Consider the following 15,550-nt stretch of genomic DNA (forward strand, 5'->3'; position numbering starts at 1 on the left):
TCACTTGCACATGCGTTCATAACACTTCCGGGTGAGACATAATAGCTGCCAGCAACAAACCACCTATGTTTATCAGTGAATTGATCTGGACGTACCTACACCTTTAATGCAATAAAATTTAACAAGAATTGATAATATGCATAGTGGGGCTATAAGTTTATGTCAACCCAAGTTGTTAAAATAAATGGTGCAATTATGCAAAGGATGACTTTAGTTGTAAATCAATGTAGTTCTAATACAAGCACTATTGATACAAAATGCATAAAATGGCTAATTTTGAAATATTTATTTAAAAGTACCGAACCAATTATTATATTTTTTAACTGCTTACTTCGTAAAGTAATTACTTCGAAAAATCCAATCTCCTATTGCTTGTGATAATCGTTAGACGCATTGACCTTGACCTTTCAAATTGACTGAACCTTTCTTCAGGGATCCTGGGTGAGCAACAAAGCTGTTGGAATTTGGGGAAAATTGTGGTAATAACTGAATTTGTTTGTATTCATATTCTTACATTATTTATCTTTAAGCCCACTAGAGGGCCATCGCAAGGGATACACTACATATTAGCCCGAGAAACATTTCCTCGTTTCACATGTTCGACACTCGAGCCTTGACAAAAACAAACATTTCCTGATGGAAAGCTCTGTAAAGTTCGTCCCTGATGAACGCTAGGAAACGAAAACTCTAGATTGGTGAAAATACATAAGATTCATCGTTTGATAGTTGGGTGTGTGTCTTGAAGAGCAGTGATAGCAGATCCGTGCCATGTACACATCATGTCAATCAACATAGTCAAGCTATTGAGGTACGAGTACAAGGCCCTGTCATGCTCATGTGACAGCGTGTATTTTATGTGTTTCACATCTTGCTATGCCATATTTTGTGTTGAGAATGATGGTAGCTAAGGCATCTTATATCTAAAATAGTTTTACAATTAATTATCTCAGAATGGTGCATAAAATTGTCAGAAATTCTGGTCTCCCCTGTTATGATATAGAATCTAGCTGGAATATTGTTATAAGCGCCATATCACCATACTCACCCACTAAAACTGTCAAGAGCCTCATTATGTCCTATAAATTTATTAATTAAAGATATAGGGATCCTAAGATTATCATGCTATTACAGATAACCTCAAGGATCCCGGCACTTCCGTAATTTTTAACACTGTTAGTGTAACAATCAGTTGCTATAATCCTGACTGGGTTGACTCTCACATGTATGCAGGCTAATTAACATGGAGCCAGTGAGACATCTGATAAGTTGGAGTATTGTTACTCTTTGAAGGGACAAGTCCTTGACTGTTGGGAAGCTTTGTTTGTAAACAATAGCTGATAATCTTCGAGCTTACGCATCTGCTCGCCTTATTTCGCTACAAAATGTTCTGCTCCAGTGACTACAATGCAGGTGAAGGCTTATCAGACTTTTTCTCTTCTTTGTAATTCTGAAATAAAAACAGACGGGCCTAATGCAAGCCTTTCCGTGGCTCTCTATCGCCTAGGCTTCAATGACAGCATGTGGAGGATAAATACATGAATGGAAATAGTTTTTCACGTTTTACATTTTTTAGGACTTTTTCTCAGGTATATTTATCTAAATGTGTAGGCTTGTCCAAAATGAAACATGAAAACATATGATGGACTGTGAAGATGTGACGATGTGACGTAGGTACTTGACTGGCCACAAGGATCTCTGGGTAGGGTGATTGGCTTCATATGACTGAGGCATATATATATATTGTATACAAGATTTTGATAAACACTGGCTTCTAATCAAGCTGGCAATTAAGTATTTGGAACTCATCCCGTAAGAAAGACACACAAGCTTTCTCTTCAATTGGCCTCTAATATAAAACATTACTGAAGCCAGTTTACTCCGCACAGTGTATGAGTTGTCAGCTTCAGTGTGCGGAGCTCCATTGTTTTGGTTTGAGAATTGAATAAGTCATGTGTCGTCACACTCGGGAAATCTTGGAAATTATTTCATGCATGAACACACAGTGTCCCTTAAACATGTTAAAGGTTTGGGTAGGTTGTAATACTTCTATGACTTCCAGCCAAGAAATTTGAAATTGATAACAGTTCAGTATCATGAGAGAGACGATATTAAAGGTGTTTACAATTATCCTTGTAAGATCACATGGATGTATTGATCTATTTTGGATTAAGGGTTCATGCCTCATGGCCAGGTGATTGCAATGACTCTTTCACAATTAATGGCAAAGCATTAAGAAAAACCACGTCATGTAGGACTCAGTTGAAGTAGGAGGTTAATGTCAGTTTGTTTAATGGAATGTTTGTCTCTCCATCAGTTTGCCATGAACTTTCACTTTTTTAACATGTACGTCTCAAAACCCAAGGTCTGATACCAAAACGCTGCATTGTTAGCAATGATGTTTTATGTAATTTTGAGTACAGTGAGTTGCCAAGGCAACAAATGTTGATTGTTCCATAGAATTTGATTGTGTCATGGCTACTTTGGTGATTTTCTACACAGTGAAAATGCATGATTGTAAACATATGTATTAGTTTTAACCTTTGATTATAATGATTTGAGTGACAGTTAACATGGTTAATGAAGTATGCAATGTACTAGTGCCATAGTTATTATGTTCCCTTATCATCTGTCACTTCATGAATAGACTGCCTCCGTGGTCTAATGGTAGAGCGTCCGCCCGGAGAGCGGAAGGTCCGGGGTTCGATCACCGGCCGCGTCATACTAAAAGAATTTAAAAAATGGTACTTGTTGTTACCCTGTCTGGCGCTCAGCATTAAGGGGCTAAACCAAGGACTGGTCGGCTTGGCGTGAGTATACTGTGTCTGAGTCGGGTATTTATGTTAAACTGCGGCATGGTATCTCAGTGGGCTAGCACTATAAATCGGCATCAGTCCGGACTAGTACAAGCGCACGCATGCACGCACGCACGCACGCACGCACGCACACATGCACACACACACACACACACACACACACACACACACACACACACACACACACACACACACACACACACACACGTTGCTATATAGGTGCAATAATCTTGGACGCAACGATAAACCCCATTTCACCTCACCTCACCTCACTTCATGAATAACACACACTTAGATCTTACATCATGGAAGTCGCAGCGCCTGCTGTATGACATCATTGAGTGATGGGACAGGATGTCGGTTACATAACTTTTTATCCCCAGCCACGAAGTGGAAGGGGGATATAGGTATGGGTGCCGTCTGTCCGTCCTTCTGTCCGTCCGTCACATCTCGTTTCCGGAGCAGATCTTGAAAACCGTACCATATTTCTTCACCAAACTTGGCACATAGATAGATCAAGTGTTGAACTGGTGCCTTTTGATAGGTTGATATTTTTTTTAAAAGTTATTTTTTGAGTTTCCATGGCAACGACTTTGATTTAGACTGAAAATGGCAGTAGTCCTCGTTTCTGGATCAGATCTTGAAAACCGTACCATATTTCTTCACCAAACTTGGCACATAGATAGATCTAGTGGTGAACAGGTGCCTTTTGATAGTTTGGGATTTAAAAAAATAATTTTTTTGAGTTTCCATGGCAACGACTTTGATTTAGACTGAAAATGGCGGTAGTCCTCGTTTCCGGTGCAGATCTTGAAAACCGTACCATTTTTCTTCACCATGTTCACCATATTTGTGAAGCCCATTTCTGGTTTCCCCCACCATAATGCTTGAATATTGCGAAAAGTGGTGTAAAATACAACTTCCTGTACTCAGTCAAGATGATCCCTGACTCCACAGCTGTGCTACCTTGAGAAAGATGGTAGCTTAAATCATCTCTTCAGTCATGACTATTTCAATGCCGATAATGTTGTAAATATCTAAACAAACGCTACTTGCTGTCAGTTGTTCAGTGCTCGTCCTCTCTTGGTTGTTTTGTGTTCATTGATCAGTTGCATTGTACATAGTGTAGGGAAGGACAATTAGGTATTTAATATACTGGTTTCACCTCCTGAAACGTAAAATCCTAAGTGCATTAACTTAATACCTACTGCTCTTGAATTGTGATTGAAAATGAATTTCACTGAATCATATATTGTTGTTACTACTCATTATTACTGACAATTTAACTCTAATATTATAATAGTAAGGGCTGTTACAATTCACTCACATATTCGGTGAATCGAACCGTATCCATTCATGAATTGAATTCGTTATTCGTGGCCACTTGAATTTTATATTTATGAATATGCAATCATGTGCATTTACATTTCCTGTACCTAAAACTATAGATAAGAACAACATATTATATGCATGGATTTCTTCAAAGACAACACTCTTATAACAATTAATTTGACAGTAATGTGGTCACTGGTCATTGTCGCTTTTGAGCAGATACTAGTACCTGGATAAGTGCGGTATATAAATGTATGATACATTGATAGTTAACAAACCATGTGAAATAATTTATGTTGTTATTGTGTCACTGAATATGATAAATAATACATCAGCTGCTGACTTGTTATTGTATTCGTGAATAAATATTCGTATTCATTACCCTATGTTCATGATATGAATCGTATTCGCCTCATAGTGTATCCGTTGCGGCTCTAGTAATAGTTCAGGGCAAAGCTATACTTTATTACATCTCACATGAGGGTAGAGACAACTTTTTTTCATAAGTATTTCATACCGTGGTGTAGCTGTATACCGGTCATACCGCTCACCTCTAGCAATAAGCATCATTGTCTGTAGATTTCAGTGTTATTATGGGAATATTACTGGTTATGCTTACAAGACCTGACAGAATTTTGTTTTTCTCAGTACACAAAAATTATCACAAGTCAGTTTATACATATTTCATAAAGATAATATAAGTACAGATACGTTTAAATGTAACTGATAATATGTCAGGTTCATAACTTGTTAAACACAACCTTTCTTGGGCTTCGGACCAGTGGCTTGAGTCGCAGACTGCTTACGTCCCATTTAAACAGCTAAGATCATGTAGATAAGAGGAAGGTTTTTTCCAATCCTAACAAGTTTATTTCCATAATCAAGTTAATGATAAAAAAAACTTATTCAGGGTAATATTCCCATGTCAGCAGCTTCAACATGTTCCATAGCTGACATACAGGAAGTGAAAACTTAACATGGTGAACAGGAAATGACCTGGTTACTCATGTTGTTTGTTTTTTTACATCTTTATGTTTATACAGATAAACTTGTATATACGTGATTTAAAACATGATACTACTGATAGATAAAATAAAATCAACACAAACCATTAATACTTGGCAATACATGTAATTATCATGTTGATAGATGGAAGGTTATATGGAAGTTTATAAACATAATAATGTTAAGTGGGACATCTGTGACTTTGAGGCTGTGCACTGTAGTGGTATGACATTGTCAAACAAAGCAATATTAGCATGTACAATGGTTACAATTTCTAAAGCATGGGAATAACTCAGATGCTATTTTGAGTATTGTACTTGTAGACATATTATTGCCAGACATATTAAAATTACTTCTAAAAGCACTAGGAAGCTTAGCTCATGAGGGAGGTAATTTGAACAACGAATGACATTGGTCCATTATTACAAACTCAAAAAGTATACTTTATTGCATGATAAAGTCGTTGCCTTTAATCTTTAAAAAAGCATCTTGGAATATTAATATGTATCACAATATGTGTGGAAAATGCTGGTATATTGAGTTTTTCAAAACCATGCATATTTTCATCTTGTTGGCAAAGTTTATTACATAAGTGACAAATCAAATGTAGATTATGAAATTAAGAAAGTAGCAACTGTTTTCTGTGATTTAAAAAAGAGAAACTATTCACAAGTTTTCTGTATATAATGTGTCTCTGACATAGGTATTGTGACCATGGCAACAGCTAACAAACTGGTACACTACACAAAAGTTTTTAAAAATGTACGGGGTTATCAGGCTCATCACAAATTACAGGTGAAAGAACACAATATTTGTTGGTAAGAATTGGGTTTTACTGGTAACCATGGTAACACTGTGAGGTCTTTCTGATGGTATGTGATCTTTCTCATCACTCATGCTATTATCCCTGTGTAAGACAACATACCATGACTATCATTCCATCTGCTATCCCTGTCTACTATCATTTCTGCTGTACTTCATATTTGGTAAGAGGGCACAGGTAGCCCAGTCGTCTAAGGTGCCGCGATTCGCTGTGCAGAGTTGCGTTCCTTGGGCACAGCAGAAACCTATGATTGTGGGTTCGAATCCCGGTTCGCCCCATTATGTTTCTAGGTTTGTCAGCACCATACCCGTGCTCGTGGGTTTCACTGAAGTTGTAAACATCTGAGACCTGCATCACTTCGGGCTTTCCTCACACATTAAGCTGACACGCCGTGATGTAACTGGAATACTGTTTAAAGCGTCGTTAAACTTAACTCACTCATTTACTTTTCTGAAACAAACTGTATTCCATGCCCTTGTCGCAATCTTTGTGTGAGATGATGAGTTATTTCATGTGTACAATTGGAAAAAAGAATATCTAAGAATAAACTATTTTTTTACATAATATGGATTTAATAAATTAAAACCAACTCACTCACTCACTCATATTTGATATGCTATTGTAACTGTCACATGGTCAGGTTGTATGGGTCGCCCAGTCGTCTAAGACACTGCAATTCGCTGCAGTTTTTGTCCCTTGGACACGATTCCTTGTTCGCCCCGATGATGTTTCCACATTTGTGAGCACCATATCTGTGCTTATGGGTTTCACCATAGTAGTAAACGTAACTTCACTTCAGGCTTTCCTCCCGCATCAAACTGACACGTTTGGACCAGTCAATCCAGTGATTGACATCAAGGCATAAATCGATGTAATTGAGATACAATAACAAGCATCAGCCAAGTCAGCAAGCCTGACCACCCACCTCTAAGACAAGCATGAGTTGGTCAAGACTAATTCTAACCCATATCTACCCAAGGGAGCTGAGTACATGTGTAATGGTTTGGACATTTAGCATGTGTGGTTGTAAAAGGCCAACTGTGCTACATAATCCATGATGACATTTAGCACAGAAATCACCTTTGTCATGTTAATATTGTTAGAATTTTCCATAGATCAACAGAATTCTGCTGATTTTGTTATTGCATCTTGTTAGTATTACTGTTACGGGAAAGTTTTCCTATAATCATTGTAAGGACTAGTATCTTAACTGCGATCACCAGGCTCAAACAACGTGGTCAAACCTCATTGACTACTCTAACTTGGTATGTTTTAGACAATGTAACACAGTGGTCCTGACAGAAGACCTTTCTGCTTATAGGATCACATGACAGTTTTCAAAACTAAGTAGGTTCCATATATCCATGATGTTTGCTCTATGGTATTTAAATCTTGACTTTGAGTTTCACTGTTCTATATTTCATCATGAAAATGTGATGATTTGGTTGTTTGTATTGACATGTTTTATCTAGACCTGCTCCGAGGCCGATATTCATACCAAACTCTGCTGAAAATGTCAGTACAAATTCTCAGCGTTAATATGAACAACTTGTGTGATGGCTTGTTCAAGGTGATCTGTACCATGTGTATTTCACTGAACAGAGGACCAATGTAAAGAGCCAGTAGTTTTATTTAATATTATTGCATTGAATAGGGCATTAAAATAAGGAAATAAGAACTTTTAAAAAATAACAATTTGAGAGCCCCAAATAACAGGGTTTTTTCCAAATTTGCCTGCTGAGGACACAGTTTTGAATCCTGGATAAATTTCTGATTGAATTTGAGTGGAAGGATCTGTTGACTGGTTTCAGGGGTTCAAACAGTATGGATGCTGAGAGGGTGAAGGCGGCTGCGAAGAACCAGCCCTCTCTGAACCAGGGAGCATCCTCCTCCAGCAGCCAGGCAACAGCCAACCAGACACCTGCAGCCCCACGCGCATCTCCAGCCCATCAGCCTCAGGGAAGCACACCTGGAGGACCTCCAGCATCCCCGGCAGCCTTGGGGACATCAGCTGCTGCTGCTGCTTCCAACACCTCCCCAGCAGTGATACCTCCCCACGCTGCATCTATTGCAAACCGAGATAGTGGTGTCAGCCTGTCCACCAGCAGCACCGTAGGTGACACTTCCAATGTGCGTAGTGCCAATGCATTGAAGTCTGTTTTACAGGACTCTTCGCCTCCACCTCTGCCACTTCCTGTCTCTTCAACAATTGCTTCTCCTCAGCCTCAGAATCAAGCTTCAGTCCCCTATAACTGGCAGGCCACAAAACCTTCAGTAAAAGAAAGGCTGGCTTTCTTATTCAACAAGGACGTAATGTCTGATATTCGATTCCTGGTAGGAAAGCCGCCAAATGTTCAGACAATTCCAGCTCATAAGTTTGTCTTGTCGGTTGGAAGTGCTGTGTTTGATGCCCTCTTCAATGGTGGAATGGCAACATCGGACAGCGTAATTGAAATCCCAGATGTTGAACCCTCTGCTTTCTTGGCTTTGCTGAAATTCTTGTACTCTGATGAGGTTCAGATTGACCCCGAAACAGTCATGACAACTTTGTATACGGCTAAAAAGTATGCCGTGCCTGCTTTGGAAAGGGCTTGTGTGGACTTTCTTAAAAGAAACTTGAGTAGTGACAATGCCTTTATGTTGCTCACCCAGGCACGACTTTTCGACGAGCCACAACTTGCAGCTCTGTGTCTCGAAACCATTGACAAGAACACGACAGAAGCTCTGTCCGCTGATGGGTTTACCGATATTGATCATGACACACTGTGTGTGGTGCTGGAGAGAGACACATTAGGGATAAGGGAATGCAAACTGTTTTCATCAGTATGCCGCTGGGCAGAAGCCGAATGTGCCAGACTAAATCAGCCTCCGAGTCCACAGAACCAGAGAAGAGTCCTCAGCAGGTCCTTGAGGCTGATCCGCTTCCCTCTGATGACTGTAGAGGAGTTTGCAATGGGAGCTGCACAGAGCGGGATTCTTGAAGATCGAGAAGTGGTGGAGCTGTTCCTGTACTTCACAGTCAACCCCAAGCCTTCCATCAGCTTCCTGGACGTGCCCCGCTGCTGCCTGACTGGCAAGGAACAAGTCGTGTCTCGCTTCTGTCAGATTGAGTCACGATGGGGCTACAGTGGAACAAGTGACCGGATACGGTAATACATGATTCTATATTATTTTAGTTAAGACCTTCTTTGAGTATGTGAGGGGCGGTCGGGTAGCCTAGTGGTTAAAACGTTCTCTCGTCACGCCGAAGACCCAGGTTCGATTCCCGACATTGGTACAATGTGTGAAGCCCATTTCTGGTGTCCCCCGCCGTGATATTGCTGGAATATTGCTAAAAGTGGCGTAAAACCATACACACACTCTTTGAGTATGTGAGGTAGATGAAATCATGAACACTAATGATGAGCCTTTTTTGTTCAGTGTATTTGTTCATTATGTTTGGTCAGCATGATGATTTGGTTATGAGCTTGTCAGAGAATATGTCAACAGGTTTGTATCAATACCTATTATAAGTGTTCTCCATATTGTAAACATAATAGTTTTGATGTTTTCAGAATTGGAAAATAATTAAAAAAGAAGTTGTCATGGTTATATAACATTCGTTCATATTGCTATAGTTAATCTCTCATGTCATGTCATTTTGAGTGATATATTAATTGAGTTGTTTCTTCCATAAATTAAGATAGCTTTGCCTGCCTTGTGATTATTGGCCATTTGTGAATATTTGCTTGGTCTGTGGGAAAGGTCATCACTCTCATCATTCACTGCAGTAAATAGATCTACTTAGCCATGTACTTGGTATATTTCAGATTCATGGTGAACAGACGTATATTTGTCGTTGGGTTCGGGTTGTATGGTAGTATTCATGGACCAACAGAATACAACGTCAACATTCAGGTAACTTCCCTTATTTGTCTGCTAGTTGTAGTAACGCAGGGAGCGGGTAAACATTCATTTACTGCCCTGTAACAAGAGCAAAACTGACAGTAGACACAAGTTTTTGAATAACAACTTCTCAGAGTGACTGACTGACTGACTGTGACTGACTGACTGACTGACTGACTGACTGTGACTGACTGACTGACTGACTGACTGACTGACTGTGACTGACTGACTGACTGACTGACTGACTGACTGACTGACTGACTGTGACTGACTGACTGACTGACTGTGACTGACTGACTGACTGACTGACTGACTGTGACTGACTGACTGACTGACTGACTGTGACTGACTGACTGACTGACTGTGACTGACTGACTGACTGACTGACTGACTGTGACTGACTGACTGTGACTGACTGACTGTGACTGTGACTGACTGACTGTGACTGACTGACTGACTGACTGACTGACTGACTGTGACTGACTGACTGACTGACTGTGACTGACTGACTGACTGTGACTGACTGACTGACTGTGACTGACTGACTGTGACTGACTGTGACTGACTGACTGACTGACTGACTGACTGTGACTGACTGACTGTGACTGACTGTGACTGACTGACTGTGACTGACTGTGACTGACTGTGACTGACTGACTGACTGTGACTGACTGTGACTGACTGTGACTGACTGACTGTGACTGACTGACTGACTGTGACTGACTGACTGACTGACTGACTGACTGTGACTGACTGACTGACTGACTGACTGTGACTGACTGACTGTGACTGACTGACTGACTGACTGACTGACTGACTGACTGACTCTGACTGACTGACTGACTGACTGACTGACTGTGACTGACTGGCTGACTGACTGACTGACTGACTGGTGTTGTTGCTGACCCTACTGTTGTTGTGGCAGATTATCCACACCGACACGAGCAAGGTGATGGGGTCCAATGACACCAGCTTCCAGTGTGATGGCTCAACATCCACATTCAGGGTGATGTTCAAGGAGCCAGTGGAGATCCTGCCCAACTCCAGCTACATAGCCTGTGCTACACTCAAGGTAGGAACTGCCCTAGGGCCCCTGGGAACTGTTGTAACAGGCAATTAACAGGATCTGTTGGTCATGCTTGCTGACTTGGTTGATGCATGTTGCGAATCCCAGTTGTGTAGATCATGATGTCAATCACTGGATTGTCTGGTCCAAACTCGATTATTTACAGACCGTGATCATAGCTGGAATATTGCTCACTACGGCATTAAACAACAAACAAAACTACTCCTGGAGCAGCATTTCTATCACTCTGGCCAGTGGTCATCAGATGTCACCGCTCGTTTACTCTAAAACCTCCCACCCCTCCTCACTTTTATATCCTTGGGGAATACAGGTGACTATCCTTGTATGAAGTGGTCACGCTTGGTGTCACGCTTGGTGTCTTGGTTGATTGCATGTCATCATATCCAGATTGCATGGATTGATGGTTATGATGTCAATCACATGATTGTCTGGTCCAGACCCGATTATTTACAGTACAATGGAATATGCTGAGTGTGGCGTTAATCAAAAACGCTCACTTTTAGCTGACCAGGGCCAAATGAATATGGCTTGTTGTCCATCATCAGTCTGTCCTCGGTCCATTTCTGTTCAACATCTCACTTCATAATATGAGCTGGACCACCAGGAAACCAAGGATTGCAGCAACAAGCATCACTCCTTATTTCCCTTTGTGCCAGTGTTCATTGAACTGTTGACAAGTAGCTGGGAGAGCAACTGTAAGGAGATTATGTATTTTTTTCATGTTTTTCATTTTATTTTATTTTATTGCTTTCTAGGGTCCAGACTCGTACTATGGGTCCAAAGGATTACGCAAAGTGACCCATGAATCTGTCTCCAGTGGGAAAGTAACCTTCCAGTTCACATACGCGGCCGGCAACAACAACGGCACCTCTGTTGAAGATGGGCAGATCCCCGAGATTATCTTCTACACGTAGAACACACATACATGTATTCTAGGGCTGCAACCATTCACAACTCGCAGTGCCACGAACTGTTGTGCCTCAATAGAAGTACAACACAAACTGATACCTGATATACACAGCATTTATAATGTGGTATGCAAATGATTTGTAAAATACAATTTTCGGGTGGGTTTGTGAATAGCACTCCCAACATGCCCAAGCCATTGTTAGTTTAGTTGACCCAAGTTTACAAAATATGTTTTAGTTAAGTATTGAAACATTTTCATTGATTATGGAAAAACAGACCTAAAGAGTGCATGTCGTGACTCCATAATGAAGATGCGTATCGTGTCGCCATAGACGTGGATGGTTACAGCCCCGATGTTTCACTGTCTCCTGATGGAAGCCAAAATATGTACCATGTACTGTGATGATTACACGACCAGGTCCTTAGTGGATCAATTGCTTGTTGCTGTGCATGTTTACCAACATTCTTATGTCTGACTCGGTCATCACTCAGTAGTTTCTCTCTGCTCCCTAATCTTGAGAATGTACAAATGCCTCATATCTTCAGTGATTTATTGTAGTTTTACAATCACTTATGTACAAATACTCGTCAATGTTATGAAGTTGTAGGCTTACCAGTTATACTCAATGTTTCATAGGCAAATGAATGTATTTCTTCTTACACTGATACCAAGGTTAGAACACTTTTCTGAAACTCTCATTCCTGTGAATAGTATGTGCTCTATCTGTCCAACTTTATACTTGTTTCAAGCGGTGCGGATCTTGGATTGTCTATGATAGATATGCATGCAAACTGGCAGACAACTTGAACTGTCAGACACTGAAGCTGATGTATAGATAGCATCTCGTTTATCACTGCCCTTTATATTCTCACTTCTAATTCTAGTCAACCTTCACAGTGTTTGTCATCTTTACAGCTATCAATGATAGCAAGGTCTGCCAAAGGTGAAACCTCTGCAGTAGGGCCCTTGCTGGAATACGCATTTACCGCTTCCTGTTCAATGTGGTAGCTATGGCAACAGGAAAACTGAACGATCAAATCTTGCTGTAACAGTATTAGTGTGGTGAATGTTTCTGAGTTAGTTGCAGTCATTGTCCGGCATAGCCGCCTTTTACATATAACCTGTCAGGGAGAATCTATAATAATAGCAAGGAGAAAAGGAGGCCTAAAATCAATATAAAGAAAGACATGTTTGTAACTTAACTGATACAGTGAAACCCAGTAAATACAGAAAGTTTTCGGTTTCCTCTTAAATCATCCCGATAACATTACTGTTATATATCTATATGCATATTTAAAAAATTACAAAAGTAATTTCCAAGGATGAAAAGGGTTTCACTATGTATTAAAGATCTAACTAAAACAAACTGTTGGTCGTTCAGTGCATGTTCCTTGATGGTTGCTGGTGCTTTGTTTAGTACATGTTATATGATGTGTTTCATCCAGTGATTGGACCCTTGCTGTTCCGAGTACAAAGTCTGGCCACCATTATTAATGCTACTCTGACTGTACTGTGTTACTGCAAAGGGTTATGTATGTTGAGCCTTGTCCATAGCTCATTGAAACACAAAGCAAGAGTTGAAGTCCACACAGTTCAAATAGTCACATGTTATTTCAGTTGAAAAAGGTTATGTTCACTCTGAACATTGACTCAAAATGTTTTATGTACATGTATGTGTTTTCTCCTGCTAGTGCAAGTTGTACAGATGACACATTCATTTTGAACAATAGATATAACTTTATATATTGAGATTTAGTATTTTGAGTTTTGTATTGCTGTAGGTGCAGTATTTTTTAGGTTATTATAACATTGTTTTCCTCCTGATGGCAGTGGTTTGTTGATTGTCATCCTTGCATTGCATGTTATCCTGTAAGAAACAATGAAAACAGGATCCCTGGTTCAAGTTCAGGCTCTCTCATGTTGTAATGGCGCTGGCGCCGTTCCATCTTTGACATTGTGCTGCATGTCACTCGTAGGTAAGACTATACCTAGGATCGGCTGTCTCATCAGCTCATAGGCTTTTCCACCTGCAACAGTAACAGGTTTTGTACAAGGACAAATAAGAATTTTCCAAAATGTTAAATTTGATAAACAATTGTCATTGCTTCAAAATCTTAAGAAAACTCACAAGCCGTTTGATCATAGGAAAAGAGGGATGAAGACAGATTCCCTTGTGATGAGGGATTGTCACACCCTGTTTATTTACCTTTAGGAAAATTGAAGTTGAATTTTTTCTTTCCTATCTCTAGCTTCCATCTTTAAGTTGACGCCCAAATATTGACTTGTAGTTACATTATAGAGATAATCGGACTCAAAACTATTTTTTCTGTCAGTTTTTTAAATGGAATGAAAAAAGCTTTTACAGATTTTGTCTACAGAATTTACATGTATATTTGAAATGAATATTTATTAATGTGTTGCGCTACCACTTGCATTAATAAAAATGATAAAATGGAAAGGTCTCAGTTTGTATTTATGTCACCTATTTCAGAGATCCACATGAATTGGAAGTGACAATCCTGCACCAGGTTCATGTGTCATTCCAATAGAGGCCATGTTCCTGGTCCTGGAGGAGCTCTGGATGTTCTGGGGATACTCATGGGGCCACATGGTCTCATCTCATGGAGACCGCCCCCATGGCCTAGTGGATAGAGCGACTGCCCAAAAGCAGAAGGTTGGGGTTCGATCCCGGTGACATAACAAAAGACATTTAAATATGGCACTTGTTACCCTGTCTGTCACTCAACATTAAGGGGCTAAAAGAAGGACTGGTCAGTTCGGAGTCCATATTCTGTGTCTGAGTGGGGTATTAATGTGAAACTGCGGCATGGTATCTCAATGGGCTGGTACTATAAAATCAGCATTTGTCCGACAAGTATGAGTAGCCACATACACATGCATGCATGTCGCTAATGAAGTGCAATAGTCATGGAGGTGACGTGGAACCCCATTTCACCCCCCCTTATAACGAAAAGATGTTAAAAATCGTATTTGTTATACCTCCTGGTGTTCAACAAAAAACAAGGACTGGTCAGCTCGGATTCAGTATATTGTGTCAGAGTTGAACTGCAGCATTTGTATCTCGGTGGTCTAGCACTATAAAACTGGCATCAGTCTGACAAGTACAAGCAGCCACACACCTTTGGTGCCATGTGGTGTTAATTCATTGTGTCAGGGGATTTCATCATGCCAAAGAGCTTTAAAAGAATAGTACTTGTTACCCTGCTTGACATTCACCATTAAGGGGCTAAAACAAGGACTGGCCGGCTGGGAGTCATTATACAGTGTCTGAGTGGGGTATTCATGTTAAACTGCAGCATTATAAAAATCAGCACATGTGCATGCAGATCGCTATATAAGAGCAATAATCTTGGATGACACTAATCCCCATTTGACCTCACCTCACCATATCATGAACCCTTGTCTAGCCATGTATGATGTAATGTCATGTCCTGTTGCAAGGGCCACATATACACTACCCACTCTTTGAGGTCACACACAGGGGCCACTGCTTCATGAGACTGTGGTGTTACTGGCAGTTCCGTGCCTTGTCCCCAAACCCTTCTCTGATATACAGAACAAGATGAATCTGACCCTTTCCTGGGGGATTTAATCACCATTAAAGACTTTTCATCAGTATCATTTCTTATTAAACACTCTACAACATAGTCGTGAGTAACATTAAACCAACCTGA

At 40.3% G+C, this 15,550-nt stretch overlaps 1 protein-coding gene across 2 annotated transcripts; it reads left to right on the forward strand.

Annotated features, from left to right (window-relative positions):
* The first annotated feature begins 402 nt into the window (after nt 1-402).
* LOC139471753 (BTB/POZ domain-containing protein 1-like) lies at nt 403-14,300 on the forward strand. 2 transcript variants are annotated; one of them, XM_071254246.1, is made up of 5 exons: nt 403-479; nt 7,785-9,122; nt 9,783-9,870; nt 10,784-10,930; nt 11,701-14,300. In XM_071254246.1, the coding sequence occupies exons 2-5, from the start codon at nt 7,798-7,800 to the stop codon at nt 11,857-11,859; spliced, it is 1,719 nt and encodes a 572-aa protein (XP_071110347.1). In that variant the 5' UTR covers nt 403-479; nt 7,785-7,797; the 3' UTR covers nt 11,860-14,300. The 2 variants fall into 2 exon arrangements, with proteins under 2 accessions (XP_071110347.1, XP_071110338.1); XM_071254237.1 differs by lacking the exon at nt 403-479 and adding an exon at nt 668-808.
* The last annotated feature ends 1,250 nt before the right edge of the window (nt 14,301-15,550 follow it).

The sequence above is a fragment of the Haliotis cracherodii genome, unplaced genomic scaffold, assembly GCF_022045235.1.
Source record: "Haliotis cracherodii isolate W230 unplaced genomic scaffold, xgHalCrac1.p SCAF_1, whole genome shotgun sequence".
NCBI lineage: Eukaryota > Metazoa > Mollusca > Gastropoda > Lepetellida > Haliotidae > Haliotis > Haliotis cracherodii.

Bases quoted from the DNA above. Each gene is read 5' to 3' on its own strand.
- LOC139471753 (XM_071254237.1), top strand. From the start codon at position 780: ATGTCAATCAACATAGTCAAGCTATTGAG. The intron at 809-7,784 runs GTACGAGTACAA...GACTGGTTTCAG, and splicing joins AACATAGTCAAGCTATTGAG to GGGTTCAAACAGTATGGATG. The intron at 10,931-11,700 runs GTAGGAACTGCC...ATTGCTTTCTAG, and splicing joins TAGCCTGTGCTACACTCAAG to GGTCCAGACTCGTACTATGG.